This window comes from Rhinoraja longicauda, chromosome 13 (genome assembly GCF_053455715.1).
Source record: "Rhinoraja longicauda isolate Sanriku21f chromosome 13, sRhiLon1.1, whole genome shotgun sequence".
NCBI lineage: Eukaryota > Metazoa > Chordata > Chondrichthyes > Rajiformes > Arhynchobatidae > Rhinoraja > Rhinoraja longicauda.
Genome location: NC_135965.1, coordinates 22,293,682 through 22,320,270, shown reverse-complemented (window position 1 = coordinate 22,320,270; position 26,589 = coordinate 22,293,682). Strand labels below are relative to the sequence as shown.

At 44.4% G+C, this 26,589-nt stretch overlaps 2 protein-coding genes across 2 annotated transcripts; both read left to right on the top strand.

The window, feature by feature from the left end:
* The first annotated feature begins 729 nt into the window (after positions 1-729).
* LOC144599053 (zonadhesin-like) lies at positions 730-8,971 on the top strand. The gene is made up of 7 exons (XM_078409776.1): positions 730-902; positions 1,883-2,052; positions 3,739-3,977; positions 5,767-5,931; positions 6,630-6,757; positions 7,390-7,633; positions 8,939-8,971. The coding sequence occupies exons 1-7, from the start codon at positions 730-732 to the stop codon at positions 8,969-8,971; spliced, it is 1,152 nt and encodes a 383-aa protein (XP_078265902.1).
* Positions 8,968-23,824, top strand: LOC144599052 (zonadhesin-like). The gene is made up of 10 exons (XM_078409775.1): positions 8,968-9,144; positions 9,839-9,983; positions 11,489-11,715; positions 12,832-12,961; positions 14,619-14,724; positions 15,386-15,550; positions 17,333-17,463; positions 17,888-18,087; positions 21,358-21,527; positions 23,604-23,824. Exons 1-9 carry the CDS (start codon positions 8,968-8,970, stop codon positions 21,493-21,495), a joined length of 1,419 nt encoding a protein of 472 aa, XP_078265901.1. The 3' UTR covers positions 21,496-21,527; positions 23,604-23,824.
* The last annotated feature ends 2,765 nt before the right edge of the window (positions 23,825-26,589 follow it).

Genomic DNA, 26,589 nt, shown 5'->3' with positions numbered 1-26,589 from the left:
GGGCAAAACGGCCTGTTTCCATTTAAAGACATGCTGGGTCTCTAAACTAAACTTGGAACACTCGGCCAGCGTGGTGGTGAAGACAGATCTGATAGTGTCGATTCAGAGGCTTTTAGATAGGCACATGGATATGCAGGGGATGGAGGGATATGGATCATGTGCAGGAAGAGGAGATTAGCATCATGTTCAACACAGACATTGTGGGCCAAAGGGCTTGTTCCTGTGCTGTTTTATGTGAAAACAAGGAAAAACAGATGATGCTAATCGAAAAGGACACAAAGTGCTGGAGTAACTCAGCAAGCCAGGCTACATCTCTGGAAAACATGGATCGCTGACGTTTTGTGTCTGAATCTTTCTTCAGACTGATAATGTATTACAGCCGGTCAGGCAGCAACTCTGGAGAAAAGGAATAGGTGACATTTCTGGTCAAGACCCTTCTTCAGGAAGAGTCTCAGTCTGAAGAAGGGTCCGAAAATGTCACCCATTCCTTTTCTCCGGAGCTGCTGCCTGACCCTCATAATTACTCCACCAATTGTGTGTATCTTTGGTGTAAACCAGCATCTGCAGTTTCTTCCTACACTGTAGGAATAATGTATGACATTCTGTGCATGACATAATATGTTGGATGACTCCACAATTATTTTGAATAAGCTACACTAAGTGAAGAGAAGTGATTGTTTATTACCTGCATGCTTTCTTTAGCACCAACCTGTCCTAGTGGTAGCCACTATGAGACTTGTGGCACAGGTTGTCCCACTACCTGCATGGAGTCATCTGCACCTGGCAGCTGTCTTCTACCATCTGTTGAAGGATGTTTCTGTGACCCTGGATACACTCTTAGTGGAGACACCTGTATTCCGAACAGTCAGTGTGGCTGTGAGCACAACAACAAATATTATCAGGTAAATCCCTTTGCTTGTAATAATCACACAAGTTGCTTGAATATAAATGAATTCAAAATGCATTTAAAAGAAAGACACACAAAGCGCTGGAGACACCCAGCAGGTCAGGTAGCATCTCTGGAGAAACTGAACATATTAGTGCTTCTGTCAGCATCAAAGACAGACGGCAGTTACACTGGAGGCTGGTTAAAAAGTAAAACGTAGATACGATTCCCGTTGCTCCCCGTTCTGCTACTCCACATTGTGGCCTTTGTTGGGTTCCCAAGCCTGGATTTTCTGCTCGTGAAGCTTCTTGGGTATGGATTCTGCGCCAGAAACATGGAGATGGTCAATAACGCAATGTGGCCCAACGTTGTCCAACAACCCTAGAGCAGCACAGATAGACACAAAGTGCTGGCTGATGGGTGGGTGGACAAAGACCAGAGATGGGGATAGTCTTTGAGGTCCCTCGTATCCACATCACGCATAGTCTCCAAATGAACATTAAATGTTTTTGGTTTAAATTACTCTTTTACAACTTTTCTTTGTTGTTTGCTACGACAGAAAAACATGCTTCCACCAACCTGCGCAGCAAAACTCAACACTACAGACCTGCCTCAGTGTCCATCCCTGCTCCCCCCACCTTGATTTGATTCCCGAGATTGTCCTGTGGGATAAATGCACATCTGATTTCCCTCTGGCCAGCCTTTCGGTTAGCACACCCAATAAAATGGCAAGGAGAAATACTTTTCAGACAGATTTGTTTTTAATGTTATTTTAAAAATAAATTATTTGGGCTTGAAGTAGCACGATTCCTTTCATAGCGCTTGGTTGATCTGTGAGTAAACAATGGCCACCTTATTCTGTGCCAATGAAATGATAGTCCACTGACTGGTTAGCACGCAAAAGAAAAGCTTTTCACTGTGACAATGAATTAAACTTCAACCTTCAAATGTATAACCATTCAGCTATTTCTCACGTTGAACCATTTGCTTTAACAGTGTCATCTTGTTGGATTTGTTTCAGAGGTATGAAAGCTGGCTCACAAATGAAAACTGCACGGAGCGCTGTAAATGCATGGGCAACAACGTCACTCTCTGTAACACCACGGCGTGCGGACTGCATGAGATATGTGGGATATGGGATGGAGTTCTGGGCTGCCAGATGCAAGGTGAGTGATTGTACGAAAAGAATAAAATACAGACCCACGACTGCATAAATATTATTGTTCGTGGGACCCACTGAGTCATTGCATTTGTGAAATGTCAAGATGTTTCAGACATTGAATCCTCAAGACTGCTTTGAGTTCAGTTTTTCTATATTTCTAGTAAAAATATACTAGCTAATCTGCTTTTTAATTCCATTTCCCATTGATGGAAACTGTTGCTAGCTGATTAATTAAGTCAGTATTGAAAGTAAATGTTTTCATGGAACAGTAGAGCACAGGAACAGGCCCTTCGGCCCACAATATCTGTGTCGAACATGATGCCAAGATGAACTGATCTCCTCTGCCTACTCATGATCCACACTCTTCTATTCCCTGCATATCCATGTGCCTATGTAATAGCCTCTTAAACACCACTATTGTATCTGTCTCCACCACCACCATTGGCAGCACGTTCCATCCTCTGTGTAAAAAAAACATGCCTCGCACATCTATCTATATACTAAAACCCTCGTCTTGTCTGTTTTTGGATATATTTGTTCCCGAAAAACAGCCAAAACAGTACACAGTAAGGCAACAATTTGAGGCCCACCTTACTCACCATTGGCCTGTGGTTCAAATGGTTGTTATATTTTAAATGTTTTTCACTTTTTAAACTTTTTAAATTACCTTTTAAACTTTAATAAATTCCTTTTCCACTTGCCCTGCCGTGCCTGCGCAGTAATACCGCCGTGTTCCACGTCACAATGGGAACCCAAAAGGTCCGCACCTACGCAGTTGGGGCCCATTGATCTAATACTTATGTAAGATGGCCGCCGGATCCGCACGTGTGCAGAACCAAACGGGCCCGCGCCTGCGCAGTTGGGGCTTGTTGATGTTAAGGGGGGGTGGAGTGGGTGGGGGGGGGGTGTTGGGGGGAGTGGGGATAGGGAGGGTGTTACACCAATGCAGGAGAGGTGTGGACCGAACGGGTGCACAGCAGCTAGTCTTCTTTAAATTTTGTCTCTCTCACCTTAAAACAATGCCATCTAGTATTTGACATTTCCATGCTGGGAAAATGGTTCTGATTGTCTTCCGTATCTATATGTCTATTAAACTCCACCATCATATCTGCCTCATACAGGAACAGGCCTTTCGCCCCACAATATCTTTGTTTCTCATGATGCCAACTTAAACTAATTTCCTCCGCCTGCCTGTTATACATATCCCTCCATTCCCTGCATAGCCATGTACCCATGTGCCTATGTAAAAGCCTCCTAAATGCTCCTATTGTACCTGCCTCCACCACCACCCTTGGCAGCATGTTCCAGGCAAACACCACCTTCTGTGTAAAAAAAAACTTGCCCTGCACAACTCCTTTAAACTTTAGAAGCAGAAAAAACAGTCTGTCTGAAGAAGGGTCCCGACCTGAAACATCACACATCCTTTTTCTCCAGAGATGCTGCCTGACCCGCTGAGTTAATCCAGCATTTAGAGTCTGTCCTTTAAACTTTGCCCCTCTCACCTTAAAACTATGCCCTCTAGTATTTGACATTTCCATGCTGGGAAAAAGGTTCTGACAGTCTACCCTATAATTTTAGGGTCTCTCATAGTTTTATATTGTTCTATTAACCATACTGTCCGTTGTAACAAAAAGTTATTTTGGCATAATAAACATTGTTTGCACTTTCTTGGATTGTTGTTGTTGTTTAGGAAGTGCATCCTGCCACATTGCTGGTGATACTCACTATTATACCTTTGATGAAATCATGTACTCATTCTCCGGCTCTTGTGCATATACGCTGGTGAAATTGTGTGACACCAGCAATGTACCTCCTCTCAGCATCAGCGTACTAAATGAAGGACAACAACTTTCTACATCTTATTTGAAAGAGATCTACATAGATGTGTATGGTATTCGCATTACTCTCCAAAGAAACAGGAGGACCTTGGTAAGGCAAAAATCTTTTATTTGTACCAATGCTTCAAATTTGATATTTGTATTTGTGTCAACTTTTTGGCTCATTAAGTGAAATATTCTTTTGTTGGTGAGTGAAACATTCCCATCTACCTTATTGACATCCCCATCTATCTAAGTGGAGACCTTTGAACTATCTTTAACAGGACTTTATTGGACATCAATGTTGTATCTTGCACTCAATGTCATATTCTATATCATTTCTCTGTGTACTGTGGACGGCTTGATTATATTCATGTACAGTCTTTGCTTTCACTGGATAGCACGCAAACAAAAGCTTTGCACACTACCTCGGTACACGTGATAATAATAAACTAAACCAAACTAAACTAAAATGTAATAAAATGGAACTACAGATGCTGGTTTATCCCAAAGATAGACACAAAATGCTGGAATAACTCAGCGGATCAGGCAGCATCCCTGCAGAAAATGGATAGGTGACGTTTCGGATTTGGGGAACAGTCCTGATTCAAAACGTCATCTGTCCATTTTCTCCAGATATGCTACTCCAACACTCCAACAGAGTTACTCCAACACTTTTGGTCTATTTTTAAACTAATCTATATTGGTCAACTGATCAGTTGTACAGGGCCTTGGTGAGACCGCACCTGGAGTATTGTGTACAGTTGTGGTCTCCTAATCTGAGGAAAGACATTCTAGCTTTCGAGGGAGTACAGAGAAGGTTCACCAGATTGATCCCTGGGATGGCAGGACTTTCATATGAAGTAAGACTGGATAGACTGGGCTTATACTCGCTGGAATTTAGAAGACTGAGGGGGATCTTATTGAAACATATAAAATTCTTAAGGGGTTGGAGAAGCTAGATGCGGGAAGATTGTTCCCGATGTTGGGGAAGTCCAGAACCAGGGGTCACAGCTTAAGGATAAGGGGGAAGTCTTTTAGGACCGAGATGAGAAAACATTTCTTCACACAGAGAGTGGTGAGTCTGTGGAATTCTATGCCGCAGAAGGTAGTTGAGGCCAGTTCATTGGCTATATTTAAGAGGGAGTTAGATGTGGCCCTTATGGCTAAAGGGATCAGGGGGTATGGAGAGAAGGCAGGTACAGGTCACTGAGCTGGATGATCAGCCATGATCATATTGAATGGCAGGCTCGAAGGGCCGAATGGCCTACTCCTGCACCTATTTTCTATGTTTCTTTGGTATTGTGATTCAAAGGAGATATAAAACTTGGGTAAGTACCACTGAAGGATCATTCTTCTCATTCTCGGGCTCAATTATTGCCAATCTTAAAGCCTCTCAAATGCCACGAATGTATCTGCCTTCACCACCACGTCCTGCAATGCTTCCAGGCACCCACCACCCTCTGCATTTGGCCCATATGCTTCTCAACCTTCCCTCACCATGTACCTGCCCAATTACCTTTTAAATGTTGTTGTAGTACCTGCCTCAACTACCTCCTCTGGCAGCACGTTCCATATACCCTCCACATATGAATTAGGTTTTCAACTTACAGTATGATTGAAAATAAGCAGGCCATTTAAAAAAACATTTTCATTTCCATTAATGTATGAAAATGTCAAACCCAAGTGTTTTCTTTAAAGGGAAGGCTAATGCATAATACTGGCTTTATATCGGCGGCTATTTCACAATCTATTTTTTACAAACTAATGTAAAATAGCACCTGGGGATCTCAGTTGACCTTAGTTGACATCAAGTTAATTTTCAGTTTTTGATGCTGCAAAATGATTCTGTTTTTTTCAGTTAGCAGCGTCTATATCATGCAATGTATTTTGTTTTCTAGCTGGATGGAATAAGGGCTCGTTCACCAATCCAGAGCCATATGAAAGGTATAAATATTATAACAAATGGTATCTACACGATGGTCGAGACAGACTTTGGCATGTCGGTGAAATTTGATGGCAATCGCAATTTGGAGATCAGTTTGCCGAAAGCATATTATGCAAAGGTAAGTAAAGCATGTATTTTATGCAACTTATTTTATACATACTAATGATTTGGAAGTGAATGGGTCAATGGTTCAATGTATTAATGACACTTTATTGTCACATGTGCCGAGGTACAGTGACATTCTTTATTATAATTTTTAGTTTTGGAGACACAGTGTGGAAAGAGGCCTTTTAGCCCAAAGAGTTTGCGCCAATTCCCTTTATCATGTACCTGTACACTGTGGAAGGCTCGATTGTAATTATGCATTGTCTTTCCGCTGACTGGTTAGCACGCAGCAAAAGCTTTTCACTGTACCTCGGTACACGTGACAATAAACTCAACTGAACTTTTCCAGAGGTGCTGCCTGCCCGCTGAGTTACTCCAGCGTTCTGCGCCTCTTTTATCCTTGCACCTTATCTTATTATGGCCTTAATAATGTCATTTATTTGGAAGGTCTATAGAAATCGTGAAACCCAATTGTGGGAACACATACGAGAGGCAAAGAGTCTCAATGGACAACCTCCCCACATCAGGAAGTAGTCCACTTCACAACACATCAAATTGAAAAGCCGACTTTGGCCAATCGCAGTTTATTCCTGTTTCGTTAGGTCATCGCAGTTTATCCCTGCCCTGTTAGGTCATATTTCTTATAGTCTATCTTGATCACGTCACCTCTTCATAATGACCTTTGGCACTTCATTCCCCCTGTTAATGTAGGTGTGTGGCTTGTGTGGGGACTTCAATGGCCGGCAAAGTGACGAGTTCCGGATGCCCAATGGACTTATTGCACAAACCGCAGATCAATTTGGAAACAGTTGGAAATCAGGGGAATTTGGCACTCAAAGGTAAGCTTTCAATCTTAATAGAGTCATACAGCATGAGAACAGGGCCTTTGGTTCAACTTGCCCATGCCGACTAAGAGGCCCCATCTACACTAGTCCCACCTGCCCGCGTTTGGCCCATAATCCCTCTCAACCTTTCCTATCTATCAACTTGTCCTTTAAATGTTGTTATAGTACCTTCCTCCTCTGGCAGCTCGTTCCATATACCCACCACCCTCTGTGTGGAAAAGGTTTCCCTTCAGGTTCCTATTAAGTCTTTCCCCCCTCATCTTATACCGATGTCCTCTGGTTCTTGATTCCCCCACTCTGAGCAAAAGACTCCGTGCATTTACCCGATCTATTCCTGTCATGATTTTACACACCTCCATAAGGTCACCCATCATCCTCCTGCACTCCGAGGAATAAAGTCCTAGCCTGCTCAACATTTTCCTGTAGCTCAGGCGCTCGAGTCCTGGCAACATCCTCGTAAATCCTCTCGGCACCCTTTTCAACTTGATAACACCTTTCCTATTACATGGTGACCAAAACAATGTATTTTCTATGCATTCTAAAAGCATACTACACCAAGCCATTTAGTTAAAGCAAAGAATGACAAGACAAAGAGTAATATAACTGCTGCTCTTTCTGTTCACTAGCTGCCTGCCAAGAAGCCAACGGCAATTGGACTTCCTCTGCTCTCCAAGCGATAAGGTGACGATTGAGGCGCAGTGCCAGGAGATGCTGTCCAATAAATACAAGTCTTGCCATTCCCTCGTGAACCCAGATCTCTTCATCAGGAACTGTGTGCAAGATATGTGCAAATACAATGGTCTACTCCCTGCACTGTGTGATAACATTCAACATTACGCTGATGCTTGCAAGAAACAGGGAGCAGAACTTGTATGGAGGAACAATACTTTCTGTCGTGAGTAATTATGCTAATAAGTTTTTATTTTAACTTAGTTCAGTTTACTTTAATTTAGTTTAGTTTAATTTAGAGATACAGCATGGAAACAGGCCCTTCAGCGCACCAAATCCGCGTCGACCAGCAATCATCTGTACACTGGTTCTATCCCACGCAGGAGGGAGCACGTTACAGAAGCCAAATAAACCTAAAAACCAAGCACAACAAGAACAAACAACAATTCCAAAAACCTGCCCACATGTCCCCACAAGCTTTATCTGCTCTAGGAAGAAAACTGCAGATGCTGGTTTAAATCGAAGGTAGATACAAAATGCTGGAGTAACTCAGCGGGTCAGGCAGCATCTCTGGAGAGAAGGAATGAAGAAGGGTCTCGATCCGAAACATCACCCAGCTTTATCTGCTCCATCTGCTTGTGTGCTTGACCCGTTATAACATTATTCTCGAGGTCGAAAATTGTCTGTCTTCCTGCTCAGTTGAATAAAACCAAAAGATTTAATAATTGAGTGAAAGATACATTATAGATACAGGCCCTTCGGCCCACCAAATCCAAACCGACCATCGTCCGTTCACACTGATTCAATTTTATTCTACTTTCGCAACTAATCCCTACACAATTTACAGGCGTCAATTAATCTCCAAACTCACACATCTTTGTGATATGGGAGGAAACCAGAGCACCTGGAGGACACCCACGTGATCACAGGGAGAACGTACAAACTCCACACACCCACAGCACCTGAGTTCAGGATTGAAACAGGGTCTCTGACGCTGTGAGGCAGTGGCACTACCAGCTGCACCACTGTGCCGTTCCATTGTAATACCCTCCAACCAGGCAGGGAAAATGGTGATGGACACAAAGTGGGGTAACTCAGCGGGTCAGGCAGCATCTCTTTAGAAAAACGATGGGACTCTTCTTCAAACCGAAAGTAAGGGGGGGTGGGGGATTGCAGAAGGAAAAGGCCAGAACATCTCAAGGCCAGCAACAGATGACCAAGGAATGGTGGACCTCATAATGGCCCATTGTTGCTTGAGGAAGAGGTGATAACGAGAGGGATACAGGGATGCAAACAGTGGACCTGATAGGAAGACTAGGGTGGGAGAGAAAAGGGGAGAGAGGGGTTGCAGGGGTTACTTGAAAATTGAGGAATCAACATTCATACCACTGGGATGTAAGCTGTCCAAGTGAAATGTCAGGTGCTGTTCCTCTAATTTGCGTGTGGCCTCACTCTAACAGTGGAGGGCACTGGTGCGATGGTAATGTTTAATATTTCTCTTTGCAGCTCACTATTGCCCACCAAGGAGCTCCTATATGACCTGTGCTCCCGCCTGCCCTCCTACATGCGACAGCATACACGCAGGATCCAGCTGCAAGACGTCGGTGTGTGTGGAAGGATGTGCGTGTGATGACGGCTTTGTACAGAGCGATGAGCGTTGTGTTCCAATCAGTGAATGCGGCTGCAAAGACACTAACAATCATTACCACCCTGTAAGTATATCCTAACAACTCAGTGCAGGGCTGAAGGAAATGCATGAACAAAGTTCCTTGGTCGTGGAAGTGGTGACAAACCATGGCAACATGTAGACTCTCAAATGGGCCCAAAAGATTCTCGGAGAAGAGTAGCTATCCCCAGTGACTTAGCTACTATTTATCTCTCAATTAACATCTACAATAGCGAGTCTGGAGATCACCTCATTATTGTTTGTGGAAGCTTGCTGTGCACAAATTGATTCCAGTACAATAGTTATTATATTATATTATGTATTGGATAATTATACAATATATAATAGAAATAATTATATATTACAATTATATATTATATAATATATTACACAATTATACAATTGTAATTACATTGTAATTTGAAATACAACAATGTATTTTAAATTGTACAAATAATAGTTTGTATTATCAATATATCAATTCAAATTGATTCTAGTTCATCAATAGTGATGTATTGGAATCAATTTGTGCATCATAGTTCTCATAATGATGTACGACTAATGAAGTACATCGTTGACTATAAAGCATTTTGAAACATCCTGAGCTTTGGCGAGGTGCTGTGAAAATGTTAAAGGTGTTGCAGCGATTCATGGAGACATTGCTGCAGATGTGTCTTGTGAAGGTCCCTCATGTCGCATAGTTGTCCACCTTGACTAACATTTGTACACATCCTCTGCAGGTCGGGGAGAGGTGGCTGACAAAACACTGCACCCAAATATGTGTCTGCAAGAAAGGCGGTGAAGTAACCTGCACGGACTCTGGCTGTGGATTGAACGAGGTCTGCAGTTTGACGGGGGATGGACAATACGCCTGCAAACCCACCGGTATCTAACAATGGCTTATCCACTGCATTTTCTGATTTGTATTCGTATTTAATTGAGTGTTTTAATAACTCCAGCCTGCAAAATCTTTACCCAAAATAACCAAAAGGTGAAAATATTAGTGAGTAATTCCAGGGATGCATTTCTACACCTCCCCTTTCTGTTACGCATTTTCACCAGCTATGGGATGTCCACATTGTTCTACACACATCCTGATGGTGTGGTAGCTTTTCCTTACCTACTTTTTAAAAAACACTAACACTTTATTTTATGTTGAAACAAAGAACTGTGGATGCTGGTTGATACCAAAGATGGACACAAAGTGCAGGGAGATGCTGCCTGACCCGCTGAGTTATACGATATACGGTTTTTATATGATATACTTTTACATTGTATGATTGAGCAGACAGCCTCTGGTACTTTGCTTTAGGTAGGGTCCTTCCATAAGCTAGGGTACTGTCCGATTCACCTCTACCCCATTGCAGTCATTGGACATTGTCTATGGAACTGATGCACTACAATTCTGAGAAATATATTCTACATTTTGTATCTTCCCATTTGCTCTACCTACTGTACTTGAGTTTTACTTGATTGTATTTATGTAGAAACAAAGAAGTGCAGATGCTGGTTAATACACAAAAGGACACAAAGTGCTGCAATTAGCAGCAGGACAAGCAACATCTCTGGAGAACATGGATAGACAACGTTTCACTTCAAAATCCTTCTCAGACTGAAGAATGGACTTTGGCCTGGAGAGCCTTCTTCAGACTTCGGCCAGGAGTCTCCTATCCATGTTCTGCAGCAATGCTGCTTGACCCGCAGAGTTACTTTGTGTACTTTTGATTATATTTATGTATAGTATTATCTGATCTCTTTGAATAGCATACAAAACCAGGCTTTTCACTGTACCTCGGTACATGTGATGATGATAAACGAAACCTATTTAATTGTGGGTTGGACAACAATTGAGTCATATACCACCCACCTATGATGTTTCTTTGCATTACAGACCATTGCAATGTCTTCACATCAGTGTCATCTGCTCTCAACATTTTCTTCTCTCTCAATGTGATGACAAGATTTTATTCACAGTATCCCTAGAAGCCATCATTAAGGACCCTATTACTAAGACACCAAGTGCTGGAGAAACTCAATGGGTCAGGCAGGTGTCTGTGTATGGAATGGACAGACAACTTTTCGGTTCAGGACCCTTCCTCAGACTCGCATCCTTTAGTCCCGACTCGAAATGTTGCCTGTCCATTTCCCTCCTCAGATGTAGCCTGACCCGCTGAGTTCCTCCAGCACTATGTTTTGCTCAAGATTCCAGCATCTGCAGTTCCTGGTGTCTCCCTATTATTACCATAATTTCAGAGCTTAACGGGTTGCGTTGAGAATTCAAGGTATGCTTGCAGCTTTAGTTTTGTGACATCTTTCACCGCAAGTAGATATATTTGTGTCGGTCAGGAATAATGCCATTGTAAGATTTTAAATAGACTTGTTTATCTTAGGGTTCAGCAAGTGCACTGTTGGGGGAAGTCCGTACTATTTGGCTTTTGACGGTCGGTTCCATCACTTTGCTGGCGAGAATCAATACACTCTGGCGGAAACAACTGGCATTCCTGACAGGCTGCAGGAGTTCAGGATTCTTGGCAAAAATGCACCTCAGAAGGAGAAGCAAATCATTATTGAAGTCTACGGCCACACTGTTCAGTTGAAAGAAAAGCGAAGACTTGTGGTAAGTTGCAATATAGAATATAGAACACAGAACACAGAACACTGCAGCACAGGCCCTTTGGCCCACAATGTCTGTGCCGAACGTGATGCTAGGTTAAACATGATACCAAGTAAAACTGATTTACGGAAACAGTAAAAACTGGTAACAGTTAGCAGTGTGAGGATAGAGAAACAGGCAAGGTTTCTGATTGAACAACTTTCATCGGAACTGAGAAAGTGAGAAAGTAGATAATTAAGGGAGAAGAAGGCGGGGCAAGGTTTGGGTTGAACAGTCTGTACTCTAGATATTACTTTAGACTTTAGAGATACGGCGCGGAAACAGGACCTTCGGCCCACCGAGTCCATGCCAACCGGCGATCACCCCATGCACTAACACTATCCTACACACTAGGAGCAATTTACGATTTTATCAAAGTCAATTAAACTTTAAACCTGGAGTGTGGGGGGAAACGGGAGCACCCTGAGAAAACCCGCATGGTCACAGGGAGAATATACAAACTCTGGACAGATACCCAGAGAAAGCCCACATGGTTACAGGGAGAATGTGCAAACTCCATGCACACAGAACCCACAGTCAAGATCGAACCCAGGTCTCTGGCACTGTAAGGCAGCAACTCTACCAACTGCGCCACCGAAGCAGTTAATTTTACATCATACCCAGTTTGGTATGTTTTAAATAGAACATATTTAAAATGAAAGAGTCTTTTACCCTGAATTGGGGAATCAAGAAACAGGGGGCATACGTTTAAGGTGCGAGGGGAATGATTTAATAGGAACCTGAGAGATAACCTTTTCACACATAGGGTGGTGGGTAAATGAAACGAGCTGCTAGAGGAGGTAGTTGAGGCAGGTACTATAACAACATTTAAAAGACATTTGGACAGGTTTGGAAAGGTTTAGAGGGATATGGACCAAATGCGGGCTGGTGGGACTAGTGTAAATTGGGCATCACAGTCGGCATGGGCAAGTTGGGCCGAAGGGCCTGTTTTTATGGTGTATGATTATGACTCTGACTCTACATGAATTGAAACTTTGACTTGCTACATTTAGTGGTAATGAAAACTAAAAATGAAAGTCAGTAATCTTTTCATCTGAGGATCAAATGGATTTCTTGTAGGTGGATGGTGAAATGGTAAAGCCTCCGATTCAGCTTCACGATGGTCTGCAGATATACCAAAGATCCTACAGGCTTCACCTGGAGACAGACTTTGGGCTCACTGTCAGTTTTGATGAGAATGCTCACGCAGGTACTGTGTTATTTTCAGATGAGCGCGGCGGAAATTCAACTCAATGCAAAAGCTGTAAATTAAGATACGATACGATACGATATAACTTTATTTATCCCAGGAGGGAAATTGGTCTGCCAACAGTTATAAAACACAAGATACATGAAGCATGAAATTAAAGTGATGAGTAGAAAGTATTGGGGATGTGCAAAGATTGAGGAGGGGCATCAATCTACCCTACGACAGAAGGGGGAGGAGTTGTACAGTTTGATAGCCACAGGGAAAAAAGATCTCCTGTGGTGTTCTGTACTGCATCTTGGTGGAACCAGTCTGTTGCTGAAGGTTGACCAGTGTGTCTTGGAGGGGGTGAGCAATATTGTCCAAGATGCTCCGCAGTTTACCTCCAAGACCACCTCCCATGAATCCAACTCCGTTCAAGACCACCTCCCATGAATCCAACTCCGTTCAAGACCACCTCCCATGAATCCAACTCCGTCCTGAATGGAGGCAGCCTTCTTGATGAGCTTGTTAATCCTGTTGGCATTCGTGGCCTTCGCTACGGTTAATTAGTTCTGAACATTCACAAACAAGTAAGCAAAATCTTAGAGAGGTGGCACAGTGGCGCAGCGGTAGAGTTGCTGCCTTACAGTGCCAGAGACCCGGGTTCAAAGGTTTAGAGGGATGTGGGCCAAATGTGGGCAAATGGGACTAGCTCAGATGAGGCATAGACAGGTTGGGCTGAAGGGCCTGTTTCCATGCTGTTTGACTCTATGACTCAGTGGCGCAGCAGTAGAGTTGCTGCCTTACAGCGCCAGAGACCTGGGTTCAATCCTGACTACAGGTGCTGTTTGTGCGGAGTTTGTACGTTCTCCTTGTGACTGTGTGGATTTTCTCCGGGTGTTCCGGTTTCACTAAAGACGAGCAGGTTTGAAGGTTATTTAGCTTTGGTAAATATTGTAAAGTTTTCCTAGTGTGTAGAATAGTGCAAGTCTACGGGGATTGCTGGTCGGCACAGACTCGGTGGGTCGAAGGACCTGTTCCGTGTTGTATCTCTAAACTAAACTAAATGTGTATAAAATCATGAGGGGAATAGATACTCGAGGGCCTGAGCGATAGGGAGAGGTTAGGCAAGCTATGATTTTATTCCTTGGAGGGATGATCGTATCGAGATGTATAAAACCATGAAAGGAATAGATTGGGTGAATGCACAGCCTTTTACCCAGAGTAGGGTAATCAGGAACCAGAGGACATAAGTTGAAGGTGAGAAAAGAAAGATTTAATAGGAACCTGAGGGACAACCTTTTCATACAGAGGGTGGTGGGTATGTGGAAGGAGCTGCCAGAGGAGATAGTTGAGGCAGGTACTACAACAGTATTTAAAAGACATTTGGACAGGTACATGGATAGAAAAGGGCCAAACACAGGTAGATGGGGACAATCTCTGTGCTGAACATGATGCCAAGATCACATGTCTTTGGGATGTGGCAGAAAACTGGTTCACCTGGAAGAAATCCATGCGGTCACAAGAAGACCCTTGCAGACTGCACCCGAAATTAGGATTGAATCCGGCTCTCTGGCGCTTGATCCACTGCTGCACCACTGTGGCGACCTTCTCTAACTGCACCTTTAATTTTTACTATTGCATTGAATTTACAAATATTTATTTTCATTTTCCATAGATATCACCCTGCCAAATAACTACATTAAGTGGGTTCGAGGACTGTGCAGTAATTTTGATGGAACGAGTAAAAATAATCTCATGCAGTCAGATGGAACAGGAAATATGTAAGTAAATTCTTCTGGTAAAAGTTCAGGAGTTGTCAAAGGTAGACCTTTATCTGGGAGACCAGAAGCGGCAGATCGACAGGGGTCCTCATGGTGAGCGCTAGAGTGTGGGTTGTGTGTGGAATGGGATGAAATGTTGGCAACAGCTCATAGATTTCTAAAAACCTACGCAGTAGCTTATAAGATAATGTATTCAGAGATGCAGCATAGAAACGCCCCCAGCCCATTGAGTCCATGCCAACCATTGATCATCCATTCACACTAGTTCTATGTTTAATTTAGTTTAGAGATACAGCAGGGAAACAAGTTCTTCAGCCCATTAATTCCATGCTGACCATCGATCACCCATTCACAGTAGTACTATGTTTAAATTTGTTTAGAGATACCTCATGGCAACAGGCCCCTCTGCCCACTGTATCTATGCCGACCATCGATCACTCGTTCACACGAGTGCCATGTTATCCCACTTTCTCATCCACTCCCCACACACGAGAGGCAATTTTTAGAGGACCAATTAACCTACAAACCCGCACGTCTGGGGACGAAGGACCTGTTTCCCCGCTGTATAAAACAAAAAGCAAACTAGTAGAACAAACTTGAATCCAGTCCAGAGCTTTGGAGTTTTATTGTTTGTAACTTATTTTGCATTATTTGAATGCAGGAAACGTCCCACCACCGATGAAAATGTGGAATCTGGATTTGACTTGCAATGTAGCGAAAGGGAACTGAGGCTTATAGACAGCAACAGTTATTGTGGAATCATTTCTGATCCTGATGGACCATTCAGCAACTGCCACAGAATCATCTCTCCAGAACAATACCGACTGTGAGAATAATTTATATTGTGTACAGAGCATGCAATCATTCTTTGGCCCTTCTATCCATGTTCTCCAGAGATGCTGCCACTGAGTTACTCCAGCACTTTGCATCCTTCATCGCAAACCACATTCACCTCCCATGGTTTCCAATCTAATCAAGGACCACTCATACGCTGGTCATTCGCTCTTCTCTCCTTTCCCTTCAGGCAGAAGACACAGGTTCTTCCCCACTGTGATCAGATTCTGGAACAGACCTCTCATCTGCGCAGGATGAATTTCTGATCTCACAAACTACTTGATCGTGGCCTTGCACTTTCTTTTTATCTACATTTTCTCCATAGCTGTAACACTACAGAGAAACAGAGAAACTTAGAAAATAGGTACAGGAGCAGGCCATTCGGCCCTTCGAGCCAGCAATGCCATACAATATGATCATGGCCGATCATCCAAAATCAGTACCCCTTTCCTACTTTTTCCCCATGTCCCTTGATTCCTTTAGCCCTAAGAGCTAAATCTAACTCTCTCTTGAAAACATCCAGTGAATTGGCCTCCACTGCCTTCTGTGGCAGAGAATTCCACAGATTTACAACTCTCTGGGTGAAAAGGTATCTCCACATCTCAGTCCTAAATGGCCTACCCCTTATTCTTAAACCATGACCCCTGGTTCTGGACACCCCCAACATGGGGAACATTTTTCCTGCATCTAGCCTGTCCAATCCCTACATTCACGCCTCTTCTATCCTTATCTCCTTATCTCACACTTTTTGTCTTTTCATCTCTGACCTTTGTCCACTCGTCTGCCTATCAACCTCTCCCCCTCATCTGTATCCACCTATCACTGAGTTACGAGGAACTGCAGATATTCGTTTACAAATAAGACTAAAGAAGGGTTCCAACCGGATCATCACCTGTCCATGTTCTCCAGCGTGTTGCCCGACCGGCTAAGTTGCACCAGCACTTTGTGTCTTATTTTGTAAACCAGCATCTGTAGTTCCTTGTGTCTACCTTTTTAGATATTCCTCAAACTCTACCTTGAGAACCATACTTTCAGTCACCTTTTGTAGATTCAGCCAGATTTTGATTTGTATTTGCTCAAGTGGAAATGCCAGGGATAATTTAAAATGTTAAATAGGCTTTAAAGATGCAAATTGTTGTCATAATCATTTATCAGTCTGATAAGCTCACCACATTAGTTGCTTCACGTAGTCGTAGAGTCATGCAGCGCTAAACAGGCTCATTGGCTGAACCAGCCCACACCGAGCAACATGTCCCATCTAGTCACAGCTGCCTGCGTTTAGCCCATTTCCCTCTAAACCTTTCTTATCCATGCACCTGTCCAAATGTTTCTTAAACATTGTGATTGTAACTGCCTCAGCTATTTCCTCCAGCAGCTTGTTCCCTACACATAGAGTTGCAGATAGAATCATTGAGTCATACAGCATATAAACAGGCTTTCGGCCCCAACTTGTCCATGCCGACCAACATGTCCCATCTACACTAGTTCCACGCCCACATTTAGACAAATCCCTCCAAACCTATCCTATCAATGTATCTATCTAAATGCTTCTTAAACGTTGTGATAGTACCTGCCTCAACTACCTTCGACGGCAGCTCGTTCCATACATCTACCACCCACTGTGTGAAAACGTTACCCCTCAGGTTCCTATTAAATCTTTCCCCTCTCACCTTAAACCTATGCCGTAAACCCCTCGCAACAACAAACAAAAAGCTTTTCACTGTACTTCGGTCCACGTGGCAATAACAAACTAAACTACTGTTTTTCATTGTAGGAACTGCATCTTCAGTTTATGTTCCGTGCGGAATATCACTGAGGTGCTCTGTATTAACCTGGAACAATATGCCCTACACTGCCAAGAACAAGGCGTTGCACTGGGAGAATGGAGGAAAGACAACCGCTGTGGTATGGACTGCCTTGCTATTCTTTTTTTAGTTTAGATACAGGCCCTTCGGCCCACTGAGCCCGTGCCGACCAGCGATCCCTTCACACGAACAGTATCCTACACACTAGGGACAAATTACAATTTTACCGAAGCCAATTAACCTACAAACCTGTATGTCTTTGGAGTGCGGGAAGAAACTCAGAGATCCCAGAGAAAACCCACATAAGTCACAGGGAGAATGTACAAACTCCTTACAGACAGGACCCGCAAAACCTTTATTCATTAATTATATTGTTTACAGAGCGCTATGTTTCCCTGTTCTGTTGTGCTGCTGCAAGTGAGAATTTCATTGTTCTGTCTGGGACATATGACACTAAAACACTCTTGACTCTTGGCTTATTTAACTAATGTGCAATGATCTTTTGCTCTGTTATTCGCCCACAGAGATGGTGTGTCCAGACAACAGCCAATACAACATGCAGATGCCGTCCTGTCCTGCTTCCTGTGCTAACTTTGGTGCCCCCTCAGAGTGTGAATCACCCACCGTAGAGGGCTGTGACTGTCTACCAGGCTTTGTACTCAGTGACTTCCACTGTGTCCCCTACAAAACATGTGGATGCACTTATCGAACCAAGTATTATGAGGTAAACTTATTATTTAGTATTTGTTGGTGTGCACTGTATGTGCCCATTTACTGCAATAGTTTACGTTACTGGGAAATAGTTTACATTACGTTACGTATCTGTGGAATTCTCTGCCTCAGAAGGCAGTGGAGGCCAAGTCTCTGAATGCATTCAAGAGAGAGCTAGATAGAGCTCTTAAGGATAGCGGAGGCAGGGCGTATGGGGAGAAGGCAGGAACGAGGTACTGATTGAGAATGATCAGCCATGATCACATTGAATGGCGGTGCTGGCTCGAAGGGCCGAATGGCCTCCTCCTGCACCTATTGTCTATTGTCCATTGAAGCTTGCAAATAATTGAAAGGTACAGCATGGAAACAGGCCCTTCGGCCCACCTAGACCACGCCGACCATCAACCACCCATTCACACTAGTTCGATGTTATCCCACTTTCGCATCCACTCCCCACACACTAGGGACGATTTGTAGAGATCCAATTAACCTACAACCCGCACGTCTTTGGGATGTGGGAGGAAACCAGAGCACCCGGAGGAAACCCACGCAGTCACAGGGAGAACATGCAAACTCCACACAGACGGGTCTCTGATGCTGTGAGGCAGCTGCTCCACCCACTGCACCATTGTGCCATACTATTATTTAAATCACAGTTGATTTGTTATTCCTCTTGATTATTGTATCACACCATTTTCTGTATGTGTGTGTGAGTGTGAAGGTCAAATATGTTATATTGCATTCAACTGTTCCAAGGAGTTGACAAAGCTTTCAGAAATCAGTTTTGTCTAAAATTTTAAAGATCCATTAGGCACATAGTCATGGTCACAGAGTGATACAGCATGGAAGCTGATCCTTCGGCCCAACTTGTTCATGCCGACCACCATCTACACCATCTACACCATCTACACTAATCCCATTGTGAAAATCTCTGCCCATCACCATAAACCTATGGCCTCGGGTTCTTGATTCCCCGTGCATGGGAAAAGGACTCCTTGCATTCAACCTATCTATTCCCCGCATGATTCTATACACTTCTATAAGTTCACCCCTCAGCCTCCTGGACTTCAAGGAATAAGCCCTGGCCTGCCCAACCTCTCCTTGTAGACTTTACTTTAGACTTTTGAGATACGGTGCAGAAACAGGCCCATCGCCCCATCGATCCGCACTGACCAGTGATCAGCCCGTACACTAGCACTATCCTACACACTTACCAAAACCAATTGATCCACAAACCTGCATGCCCTTGGAGTGGGAGGAAATCAGAGCACCCGGAAAACCCCACATGGTCACAGGGTGAATGTGCAAACTCCGTACAGACAGGATTGAACCTGAGTCACTTGTGCTGTAAGGCAGCAACTCAACCGCTGTGCCACTGTGCCGCCCTCGAGCTCAGGCCGTCGAGTCCTGGCAACAGCCTGGTGAATCTGCTCTGCTCGATGGGTCTGTTTCTGCACCGTAGCTCAAAAGTCTAAAGTAAAGTCGAGCTCTCTCCAACTTAATGGTATATTCCCAACAGGAGGATGACCAAAACAAGCATACAGCAGAGAATAACTGCCTTATAACTGTGGCCAGGACAGCATGATTTTATCAGTAAAACTAAAATTGAATCACATTTCACAGTTGTCCAGACAGTTAGATAAATTGGAAAGAGAAACTGCCCAAAGCAAGCGTGCAGTATTTGTCTGGTTTTCCAGAACCTGTCGGAGAAATAACAGCAATTTTTGTCTTTTGCTTTCATAAACTAAAGCTATGCTTTTGTGCCTGCCAACTTTAGCACTGCCTCAATCTGAATGTACAATTGAATCAATGATCTTAAGAACAAGAAAACTAGTGGGAGATTTATTGGTTATTTAAAAACACACCACTCTATGTTGTTTTGATAGAAGCTTTTAAGAAGATGGCATGTTCATGAAATTTGGATTCAATTAGGTTTTCTTGTCAGTTCCACTTCCACTTAGTTCTCAGTGGTTTAATTTTACTGATAACATGTACAGAAGTACAGGGAAATTCATTTTTTGTATAACAGTTCAGTACAAGTACCACTATGCATAAGCACTCAGAAACATCTTAGATAAGTGTATCAGATAGAGTACAAGTGTTGAGCATTAGTACACTGAGACGGTATACAGAGTTGTCAGTTATGGCACCATTTCCAACTCCCGATGGTTGTAAGAACAGGGTTCTTGACCAGACCATGAAGGCCAGTTGTCCTGGCGGCTTTGCAAGGTCAGCCTGGCCAAACGTAGCCGTTGATGTCTCTGCCGCTGCTCCACCGCTACAGGCCACGTCGGGTACGCGAGCTAGGCTTCGTGGTGCGGCGCCCAGTCCAGCCAAACCCCATCCTGTTGCAGGGCCTCCAGCAGCCCACTGGCCTGTTGAGGTACTGCACTCCCTTCTGCAGTTGATCTGCTTACCAGCCATCTGTCCGACTCCTTCCACTCTAGACGGGCGAGCCGGGCCTTCCGGGTGGGTTCTCCATCCGTGGCGGGCGAGTCGGGCTTGCCGGGATATTCCCGCCACACGACTTGTGTTCTTGAGCACTTTCTAACATCAGGCAGCAACTGGACAATGGAGTGGGATATGGTTTGGCTCAGACTCTGGGGGAAAAAAGACATGAAATTTCTCTGGGAAGAAGAATGAATATTCTGATCCCTGCAACCACCATCAATCACCAGCTTTTTCCCCCTCCAGCCCTTCTATCGAAAGACAAAGTAGAGCTGCTGAGTGCGTGGTGTTTGCATGTTCTTATTGTGACTGCATGTTTTGTTTATGGGTGCTCCAGTTTCCACACACGTCCCAAAGACGTGCGGGTTTGTAGATTAATTGGCCCTCTGTAAATTACCCTTCGTACGTAGGGAGTGGATGTGAAAGTGGAAAACATAGAACGAGTGTGAATGGGTGATCGAAGGTTGGCGATGGCTCGGTGGGCCGAAGGGCCTGTTTTCACCCTGTGTCTTTTTTTCAATCAAAATAAATTGAATTCAGTCCAGTCAGAATTGAAAAATTGAATGCAGTCAATCAAGATAAATTGCATTCAGTCCAGTCAGAATTGAAAAATTGAATGCAGTCTGAAGAAGGGTTCCGACCCAAAACATCACCTAATCCTTCTCTCCAGAGATGCTGCATGTCACACTGAGTTACTCCAGCATGTGGCTGAATTGAATTCAGCATTAGCAGATTTAGAAAAGTTACAAAAAGATCTAGACTAAATAATTTTACATGTGGTAATTGTAACCGTGAGGCAAAGAAATGTAATTCTTTGTGTTTTTCTTGTGAATAGGTCGGGGAAAAGTTTATCACTGAAGATTGTTCCGAAGCTTGTGAGTGTGTTAATACTGGGATCGTGGACTGCATGGGATTGCATTGTGCTCCTGGCACCACTTGTACTATCGCTGATCATACTAGAGGATGTTTCTGATGAAAGGACATATGTTGTTCATTTAAAGCAAGGTAATGTGATCTAGACTTCGCTACCGTGGGGAAAGACTGGCTGTTCACCTTGTCAATGATTTTATATAAACCTCCGTAACTTCACCTTTAAGCCTAAGGTCTGTGATCTATGATCCATGGAAGAAATGCCCAGCTATCCAGCATTTGTTTATTTCTTCTACTTATACAATGATAATCCCTTACGCAGTTATAGAAGACAATCGGCAATAACAGATCCCATTCCCCCCCCACCCCCCCCCCCCCCCCCCCATGGTCTGTTGTAGTGAGGGTTTACTGTGGTGATAAAATCCTTGTGCTTCCAAAGCAACAAACATGTTTCAGAGGTATCACAAAATGCTGGAGTAACTCAGCAGATCAGGCAGCATCTCAGAGAGAAGGAATGGGTGACGTTTCAGTCTTCAGACTGATGTCTGAAGAAGGATCTCGACCCGAAACGTCACCCATTCCTTCTCTCCGAGATGCTGCCTGACCTGCTGAGTTACTCCAGCATTTTGTGATACCTTCGATTTGTACCAGTATCTGCAGTTATTTTCCTACAAAACCTGTTTTAGAAGCTCAGCAGCTGCTTCGAACATTTTTATCCATAAACAAAGTTACATTGAATGTCCTGTTAACCAATCCCGACACACTCGGGGAAATCTACAGAGACCATGGAATCCTAAAGTTGGAAATAGGTCCTTTGGTCCAACTTGCCCACCCTGACCAACATGCCTCATCTGCACTAGTCCCATCTGCCTGCGCCCCTCCAAACCTGTCCTATCCATGTACTTATCTAATTTTTTCTTAAATGTTGTGTCCCTGCCTCAACTACCTTCTCTGGCAGCTTGTTCCATAACCCTCAGATTCCTCTGAAATCTTTTGTCCTTCACCTTAAACCTATGTCCTCTGGTTCTTGATTCCCCTTCTCAGGGCAAGAGACTCTGTACGTCTACCTGATCTATTTCTCTCACGATTTTATACACCTCTATAAGATCACCCCTCATCCTCCAGAATTTCAAGGAATAGAGTCCCAGCCTGCTCAACCTTCTCCTGTAGCTCAGACCCTCGAGTCCTGGCAACATCCGTGTAAATCTTTTCTGTAACCCCTCCAATCAACCTATAATGTTATAAACAGCAACTGCAGATACAGGTTTATACCATAGGCACAAAATGCTGCAGTAACCCAGCAGGTCTGAAAAGAGTCTGAAGAAGGGTCATGACACGAAAATTCACCTATCCATTTTCTTCAGAGATGCTGTCTGACCTTCGAAGTTACTGCAGCATTTTGCGTCTATCTCCAATTAACCTGCAACCCCGCATATCTGTGGGATATGGGACGGAACTGGAGCACCTGAGGGAAACCCACGCGGTCACAGGGAGAATGTGCAAACTCCACACAGACAGCACCCGAGGTCAAGATCGAACCCGGGCCTCTGGCGCTCTGAGGCAGCAACTCTACCACCTGCACCACAGTTATGCCCTGAAATGTTTAGGGGGGGGGGGTAGTGGCTGAATAGGACAGGAGACTATTTCATGACCACTTCAAGACGGGCATGTCTACAGCCATGATTTGGAGAAAGAGTGGGGTTGAAAGAGAAGTTGTTCCATGTAAGACCAGCAAACTATAGCTAAAAAGAGACAGGTTTACCACATCAAATAACCTTGACTGGGCCTTATGTTCTATTCATTCACTGTCCATTATTAATTCAGTACGGTGAAATTCTTTTTGCATATTTTACACACGTGGGCACCGCCATTTTTGGTGCCATTATGCAAAGTCCAAAGTCCGGCCGGCCTGCCTGCCCGATGTACTGGAGCAGTTCCCGTGAACCAACGTCCCTCTCCTCTCCTCTCCTCGCCCAGCCGTCTTTGTGTCCCTGGGGTGCCTCCGGCAGCCGACCGTGAAGGCGCTGGACGTGAAGGCGCTGGAGGGTGAACCCCAGTTCACCATCCTACCGGCCTTTGCTCCTCACATCTGACGTCTCCAGCTCCCTCCTGGTTACACCATCCGCTGCACGACTGAAGAGCCTTCGAGCCTTCCAGGCCGGTACCGTGGTCACGGCATCGTGGGAATTTACGATTTCTTTCCTCCCTCAGGTAATACAGATCTACTGGATGAGAGGAGTTTACAAGATTTCAGCAAGCAATGCTATTTTTGATGATTGTCAATGGTAGTGATTAAATAATCCCAATTTTTTGATGAAAAGAACTACACTAACATATTTGCCATTTCCTACGATTTGTTGAAATATCTCCCTGTTTAAATATTAATCTACAAATTGTTTGTTATAATCTTTTACAACGATTGCTTATGGATCCAGATTGGTCAATTATTTCGAATACAAAGCAAAGACACCACTTAGCTTTACACAAAAACACTGACATATGATTTCCATTTCATTGAAAAATATTTGATTAAATAAAGGTTTTGCATTATTTCTTTAATGTTCATCTTTTGTGAAACTTCATTTTATCTTATTTATTCGTGCCCAGACTAACTGATTCTTCCAATAATGTGTCAATGAGCTGGAAAGACTGGAAAGAGAGCAGAGACGATTTACGAGGATGTTGCCAGAAGCCGAGACACTGAGCAGGTCCGAGGGAGAGGTCGAGCAGCCTAGGTCCTTATTACTTGGTGTTCGGGAGGCCAAAGGGTGATCTCATGGAGGTGTATAAATTCATAAGGGGAATAGATAGGATGAATGCACCCCTCTTTTACCCAGGGTAGGGGGATTTTTAAAACAGTGATTGACAGATTGTTGATTAGACAAAGGTTATGGGGAGAAGGTGTCAAAGGTTTTGGGGAGAAGGCAGGGGAATGGGGTTGAGAGGGAAAGATAGATCAGCCATGATTGAATGGCGAAGTAGACTTGATAGGGCAAATGGCCTAATACTGCTCCTATGACTTATGACCAAGAACCAGAAGACATACGTTTATGGTGCGAGGGGAAAGATTTAATAGAAACTTGAGTTGCTACTTTTTCACTCAAAGGGTGGTGGATAGATGGAACAAGCTGCCAGAGGAGGTAGTTGAGGCAAGATTTTGGACCCGGACATGGATAGGATAGGTTTAGAGGATTATGGGCCAAATGTGGGCAAATGAGACTAGCGTAGATGGTACATCTTGGTCGACATAGTCAAGTTGGGCTGTAAGGCCTAGTGTCGTGCTCTATGACTCTATAACTATGTGGGACTAGCTTAGATGGGGCAAGCCAAAATGTAGAAACAAAGAACTGCTGATGCTGGTTTATATGAAAGATAGACACAAAGTGCTGGATTAACTCAACAAGTCAGGTTGCATCCCTGGTGACGTTTCAATAAACAATAGGTGCAGGAGTAGGCCATTCAGCCCTTCAAGCCAGCACCGCAGGACCCTTAGATGGCGGGTGTCGCCACCAGCAGTGGCTGCTTCGCCAACAGTCTGTCTGTCCTTTCTACTTTTTGTTATTTTTAGTGTGTGTTAAAAAGTATGTTTTAGTGTTCTTTCATTTTTTTAATGTGGGGGGTGGGGAGTTGGGGGGGGGGGGGGGGGGCGTTTGGGGGAAACTTTTTTCAATTTCTTACCTCGACGGAGATGCGATTTTTTTTTCCGTATCGTATCTCCGTCCCCACTGCGGCTTAACATCGAGGAGTTAGCGGCCTTTGCTGGAGACCGACCCGGCGCTCCAAGCCGCGGGGGTCTGCGGGACTTTAACATCGCGGATCCCTTTGGCAGGGATGGAAGTTCCAACTGCGGGGCCTGTGGACTTTAACATCGTGAAGCCCACGGTCTCTGGTAAGAAGAGGCTGACTCGGGAGCTCCATGCCGCGGAGAGTTTCAACTGCCCCGACGCGGGAGTTTCGATCACCCCGATGGGGGCTTCGATCGTCGGCTGCGGGAGCTTTGATCACCCCGACTGCGGATGGTTTGACTGTTCCGACCGCGGGAGAACAAGAGCAAGAAGATTGAACTTTATTGCCTTCCATCACAGTGAGGAATGTGGAATCCACTGTGGTGGATGTTTATGTTAACTTTTATGTGGTTGTGTGTCTTGTTGCTTTTCACTTAGTATGGCTGTATGGTAACTCAAATTTCACCGTCCCTTAATTGGTACATGTGACAATAAACTGACATTGAAACCTTGAAGGGACATAGATGGGACACCTTGGTCAGCATAGACGAGTTGGAACGAAGGGCCTGATTCCATGCAGTATGACACTATCACCATGACAGTTAAAATCGGGACAAGTGTAAATGGGACGTCTCGATCAGCATGAACAAAATGGGCTGAAGGGCCTGTTTCCGTGCTGTATGACTCTACAAATGGGACAGGCTTCGATGGGGCATCTTGGTCGGGACGGACAAGTTGAGCTGAAGGGCCTGTTCCATGCTGTATGACTCTATGACTGTACTAATGGAACAGGTTTAGGCGGGCACCTTGGTCGGCACAGACAAGTAGGCTGAAAGGCCTATTTCCATGCAGTATGACTACAAATGGGACAAGCTTAGATTGGTATCTAGGTCAGCATGGACACGTTGGGCTGAGAGGCTTGTTTCCGTGCTGTATGATCGGCATGGACGTTGGTCTGAAGGGCCTTTCTCCGTGTTCTACGGCTCTATGACTCTGCAAATGGGACAAGTTTGGAGAGAGCATCTTGGTCGGCATGGACCAGTTGGGCTGAAGGGCCTGCTTCCGTGCTGTATGATCGGCACAGGCAAGTTGAGTTGAAGGGCCTGTTTCCGTGCTGTGTGACTCCATGCCTAGGACGGGCCCAGTGCCCCGGTTGGTGCATTGTTCCGGGTGCCTCGATGTCACAATGGCCCGTGTTTGGGGTACAATGATGGCCACGAGGTGCCCATGTCACAATGCCCAGCCAAGGGCATCAACAATGCCTCAGTCTCTGGTTCACCTGACAGGGGGGAGTGATCTCTCCGGGGCACATCTTCTTCATTTCCTCATCAGCTACACCCGCCCTCTCTCTTGAAAGACGGATTTGATTAAGAGGGTGAAGAGGTACTGGGACCCGCCCCCTCCACCTCCACTGCACAATGGATTTTGCCGCCAAGTCTGCCTCTTTCTGCTCGGCTACTTTGGGTGCGTTT

What these genes read in the sequence shown, in the direction of transcription:
- LOC144599053 (XM_078409776.1), top strand. Translation starts at nt 730, where the DNA reads ATGAGACTTGTGGCACAGGTTGTCCCACTACCTGCATGGAGTCATCTG. An exon ending in CGAAAGCATATTATGCAAAG is followed by an intron (nt 5,932 to 6,629) that starts GTAAGTAAAGCA and finishes CTGTTAATGTAG; the next exon opens with GTGTGTGGCTTGTGTGGGGA. An exon ending in AGAAACAGGGAGCAGAACTT is followed by an intron (nt 7,634 to 8,938) that starts GTATGGAGGAAC and finishes TTCTCTTTGCAG; the next exon opens with CTCACTATTGCCCACCAAGG.
- LOC144599052 (XM_078409775.1), top strand. Translation starts at nt 8,968, where the DNA reads ATGACCTGTGCTCCCGCCTGCCCTCCTACATGCGACAGCATACACGCA. An exon ending in TCTCCAGAACAATACCGACT is followed by an intron (nt 15,551 to 17,332) that starts GTGAGAATAATT and finishes TTTTCATTGTAG; the next exon opens with GAACTGCATCTTCAGTTTAT. An exon ending in ATCGAACCAAGTATTATGAG is followed by an intron (nt 18,088 to 21,357) that starts GTAAACTTATTA and finishes TCTTGTGAATAG; the next exon opens with GTCGGGGAAAAGTTTATCAC.